The sequence below is a fragment of the Aplysia californica genome, unplaced genomic scaffold (assembly GCF_000002075.1).
Source record: "Aplysia californica isolate F4 #8 unplaced genomic scaffold, AplCal3.0 scaffold01241, whole genome shotgun sequence".
Lineage (NCBI taxonomy): Eukaryota > Metazoa > Mollusca > Gastropoda > Aplysiida > Aplysiidae > Aplysia > Aplysia californica.
Genome location: NW_004798511.1, coordinates 164,171 through 169,517, shown reverse-complemented (window position 1 = coordinate 169,517; position 5,347 = coordinate 164,171). Strand labels below are relative to the sequence as shown.

The 5,347-nt window shown below is 43.8% G+C and overlaps 1 protein-coding gene across 1 annotated transcript; it reads right to left on the bottom strand.

The window, feature by feature from the left end:
* Positions 1 to 475: 475 nt before the first annotated feature.
* LOC106013763 lies at positions 476 to 5,252 on the bottom strand (the record flags this gene model as incomplete). The annotated part of the gene is given in 3 exon segments (XM_013090362.2): positions 476 to 1,413; positions 3,856 to 3,979; positions 5,056 to 5,252. Coding segments are annotated over 3 exon segments (1,259 nt in total), but the record flags the coding sequence as incomplete, so codon positions are not given.
* Positions 5,253 to 5,347: the final 95 nt, after the last annotated feature.

Here is a 5,347-nt window from a genome sequence, read left to right as displayed (position 1 = left end):
CAGACAGACAGACAGGCAGATAGACAGAAAAACAAACAGACTTGGAAAGAATCACAAGATGAGTAATAGAAGAGAAAATATAGATGGAACAGTATGTGAAAGCAGGAAAAGAAGGAAACAAATTCACATTAAGCTCTACACCATTATCAAAACGAATATGGTTATTATATCAAATTAAACTTTGGAAACCAATAAGCTCGAACAGTCTAAACTGTTTACAAGTTTTAAAACATTTACCTCTATATAGGTGGCAACATTACAAGCTACATATTTATATAAAAATGAGCAACAGCAGCTCACAATCGTGAAGGATGGAGGATGATTACACGTCAACCTCTGAGTCAGAGATGACACCTCCAGGTATCCAGATATATAAGCTTCAACAATGGAAAGAATGTTTCAAACACTGACCTGTATTCAGGACACCAAACACCAGAGTCTTAGGAGTCAACAAAACGTCTCAAGAAAAACTTACCTCTATTTCATTATCCAAAGCTCCCCTAACTCCAAACTGGTCCACAACACTGACGAGGACTCGACCCTTTTCCACCAGGCCGGGGGGCAGGCACCTCGCTATGTCGGCCTCAACGTCCGTCTTCAGGAACTCTGGGGTGAACACAGTCTCCAGCCCTTCGATAACCTCTTTAAAAAGTTTATCCGCGGATGCTTCTCCGGGGGTGGGTGTTAAATCCGATCTTCCTTTGTGTTCCTTGCGTTTAGCGGTGGGTGTATCATCAGAGGAGGGGGCGCTCTTCGTTGTCTTCAAAATAGAAATTTTCCCCGACGTAGCCACTTCCATCTCAGAATCTTCAGCATTGCGACTACTACTTCCAGCAGGAGTTGAAAACGACGCAACTTTAGCTGAGGACGTCGGCGTTTCTTTCGAGTTTTCTTCAGACGTCGTGTTGCGAAGACGATGATGTCCTGTCCCCAAGCGTAAACTCCACGGCTCTTCCTCCACTTCTACTCCGCGCCATTCTTTCAGCATCTCCAGCCCATCGGTGGAGCCTTCTCGTAGACGGAACCGCAGGTACACGTTATCCACACTGAACCGCTGGTGGAACAAAAACTTGTTGGACTGGATGTCCAGTTTGTCGATGACCGCCTGCCTGGCGAGGGTCAAGAGGGAACCCGAGGCCAGCCATACGGCATAGTCGTTGAGAAAATGACACTCGTCCGACTTGAGACACCTGTAGCTGAGGTCTACGTTCTCCGTTACCACCGCCTTCTCTTCGTATTTGTCCTCCATTCTGGTAGAAAAGGCGGGGCCTCTGGCCGATGAGGAGCTTGGCTCAGACGACATCTGCTCCGAGGACGAGTCTTCCGAACCAGCCAGGCCCTGGTTTCTTTCTGCCAGTTTGGCTTTTTTCTGGGCTGGACGGGTCAGCACTATTTGGTTTTTGCCTTTGGGTGCTGAGAGGGAGGAGAAAGAATCACTCAGTGGTTTGTTTGGGTTTTTAAAGGTTTTTTTAAAAAGTTTTAGTACGAGTTTTTACGGCATTTGCAACACAATTGGGTCATATAATGGTCGAAGATTAGAGGTGTTACAAGACAGTAACATAAAAATAAAAGAATAGAAAATTACATAGGTGTTATAAGAGAGTAACAAACAAATAAAAGAGGGAGGAGAAATAAGGATGATAGATGTTTGATAGGAAAGACAGAGCAAGCCACAACAAGACACACATCAACCACCCACTTCTACCATCTAGGTAGAAAGAACAAGAACTAACTTTTTGGTTAAAATGTAAGTGTGTCACGCTCCATCGACACAATTTAGATCAGTTCAGAGGTGGGCTTCAACCCTGCATGTCAGGGCCATCCCAAGCCAAGACATATACAAAGTCCCAGCAGAAAGATCAAGATAGTTCTTAAAAATTCTCCCCATATGGGAATCAAACTCAGGTCTTCTGTATGCCGCGGCAAAGTGCCTAACCGCTACATCACAGACACTAGTGTGGGAAAAATATCGTGCCCTTGAATTTAAATAAAATTAATAAAATACCGACACAAAAACAGAAGCAAATGTCAAAACTATTCTTAACAATACATCCCCTTGCCTTACTCCTCTTCCATCTTCCATCTCTCCCCCCCCCCCTTCCCCCTTCCACCCCCCCCCTCGCCACCCTCAAATGCAAGGGGGGGGGGGAAGAAAAAAAACGTCCTGAATCCTGGTTAATGACAACACCAAAGAAAAAAATATCCCCCCCCCCCCCCCGAAAAGAAAAAAAAAAGAAAACAGACACATCCTGAATTTCTGAAAAATATCAAATCCTCCAAAATCCCAGATTATCTCCATCTCGACGGTCGTCCTGGGTCAAGACCAGGACGGCCTAGTTCACTCACCAGCTGAGTCCTCCGGGTCTTAATTTAGAATTTTAGTCTGAGTTTTATGACACTTGCAACACAAGTAGGTCACATCAGTACCAAAGGTGAGAGGCATTACTGGACAGTAATACACAGAGAAAAAAGAAGGAGAGATAAGGACTATAGAAGTTGGACAGTGAAGAAAGAGCAGACTACATCATGGCACCCGCCAACCACCAACTTACTAGAAAGTAATATACAAAGAAAAGAAGGAGGAGAGATAAGGACAATAGATGTTGGACAGGAAAGAAGTTTTAGTTTTACTAGAGGTTTTACGGCGCTCGCAACTGCATAAGGTCATATGAGCGCCAGAAGATTAGAGGTGTTACAAGAGAGTAACAAACATAAAAAAGAAGAAGGGGAGATAAGGACAATAGATGTTTGATAGGAAAGAAGAAGCAAACCACACCAGAGCACCCGCCAATCACCCACACAGGAAAAAAGGAGCAGACTACATCAGAATGCCTGCCAACCACCAACTTACTACTAGAAAGTGTCATGGAAAGAAAAGGAGGAGAGATAAGGACAACAGACATTGAAGACATTGGATAGGAAAGAAAGAGCCCCCGCCAACCACCAACTTACTAGAAAGTAATATACTAAGAAAAGAAGGAAGAGAGATAAGGAAAATATGTGTTGGATAGGGAAGAAGGAGCAGACCACACTGGAGCACCCACCAACCACCCACAAAGGAGAGATAAGGACAACAGATGTTGGATAGTAAAGAAGGAGCAAACCACACTAAAGCATCTACCAACCAGTAACTTACTAGAACGTATCTTACAAAGAAGAGAAGGAAGAGAGATAAGGAAAATATATGTGAAGCATGCTGACAAAATGAGTTAGTTCTCGGATTCGAGCCCTATGGAAATAGAAACATCAAGCTTATGGGAGAAGTTTTTATAATTTATAGGTATGAAATGATAAAAGGCATGTTATACTTGAAGAAAATGGCATCATCAGAAAATCTACAAATGTGACCCTAGTGTCGATTCTTGGCCAAAATCGCCATTTGCGGATTTCGAGAAGCAACTCATTTAGTCAGCACGTCTCACATATGTTGGACAGAAAAGAAGGAGCAGACCACACACAAGCAGCACCCACCAACCACCCATGGAGAAGAGATAAGGATAACAGATGTTGGATAGTAAAGAAGGGGCAAACCACACTAAAGCATCCACCAACCACCGACTTACTAGAAATGTATCATTCAAAGAAGAGAAGGAATAGAGATATAAGGAAAATAGACTTTGGACAGGAAAGAAGGAGCAGACCATGCATAAGCATCCACCAACCACCGACTTACTAGAGAGTATCATTCAAAGAAAAGAAGGAAGAGAAATAAGGACAATAGACTTTGGACAGGAAAGAAGGAGCAGACCACACTGGAGCACCCACCAACCACCCATGGAGGAGAGATAAGGACGACAGACGTTGGGCAGGAAAGAAGGAGCAGACCACACACTAGAGCACCTGCCAACCACCCACCCTCTGAGTCTGCCACCGGCGGTTTCCTCCTCTTCCTCCCAGGTAGCTTCCCCTGGGCCAGCTGTTCCATCGAGTCTGTGTCCAGCCGCACCATCTCGTCGGGGACCCACAGGCGGGTCTTCAGCTGAGGAGGATGGCAGGAAGTTAAAAATAAACTAATCGTCTGGCGTCGTGGTGAAACCAGGTGCTCATAAGAATAAAGAAGTCATCATAAAAACCTAACAATTGACCGTCTGTTGGGCAATTTTTATCGACGTCTGGTGTGTTTTGGGAATTTTTGGAGAGGGTCTCAACACCCTTTAAGTCCATTTAAAAACACATTTCTCTCTGGATTTTATGGAAAAAATGATTAAAGGCACCAAAAAAAAAAACCCAGTAAATTTGCAGGGTTTTTTTAAGGACATTCAGCTTTGGAAGCAGACATTTTTTCGCCAATTTTATCTCTAACATAAGACAAACCACATCTCCTTCAATCGCAAATATCTCAACTTCTATTCAAGGCAGATGGGATTTTTTTTTCCACCAAAAACAAGACAAATGAACAAGTTTTATGATTTTACCAATAACTTCGTGAGCCCAAAAATTGACGATCACCGGATTCCACAGTGTCTTGACATATTTGAAAATGGTATAGGTTTAACACCCCTATCAACACTATTAGGTTATTTAAGAGGCAGGGCTTCCGAGTTTAACGTCCGTCTCCGAAAGGACCTAGCCAAGTGGGAAATTCGTGCAAAATGCCTTTTCCAAGGACACAATGTTGGGTTGAGCTGACGCTCGAACCCCCGACCCGCAATCTCACGATTACGAGTCCGCCTGCCTAACCACTAGGCCACCGACGCCACTTGACATATTTGAAGAGTACAGGTTGGAAGAGGTATTATAAGTCACAACTTTCCAGTTTTTGCCTTTGTCTGTTTCGATATATTGTTTGGCTTGCTCTATCTAGCAAATAAAGAAGTTTGATGCCCTAATCTGACAAAATTTCGGTTGCCTCAAACAAAAAAATAAACAGTGAAATAAATAGTGAAAGTAGTGAAAGAAATAGTGAAAAAAGAAAGAAAAAAAGAAAGAACGAAAGAAAGAGAAGGAAGGAAAAAAGGAAAGTCAGCCTTATTTAAATCGTATTATGTAAGCTCCAAACACGGTACGGTAGAGAACATAGAGAAAAAAAATACCCCAAAAAGCTCAAACACTCACCTTGTCAGCGGCCAGCAGAGAAATCAGAGCCAGACAGGAGCCCGCCTGGTACTTTACACTGTCCATCTCCATCCAGCGGTCATCCGAGTCCAGCTTCATCCACTCCTTCTTCTTCCCGTCGTTTGTCTGAGTGTCCCCGTCCGATCTTGACGGGCACGCAGCAGTTGAGGTGCTGGGGGTGGAGGTGGTGGAGGTGGTGGAGGTGGAGGGACCTCCGCTTGTGTCCATGGGTTCGGTTTCAGCCACAGCACTGTACAAATGTCACAAATTTTTATTATAATTATAATTATCA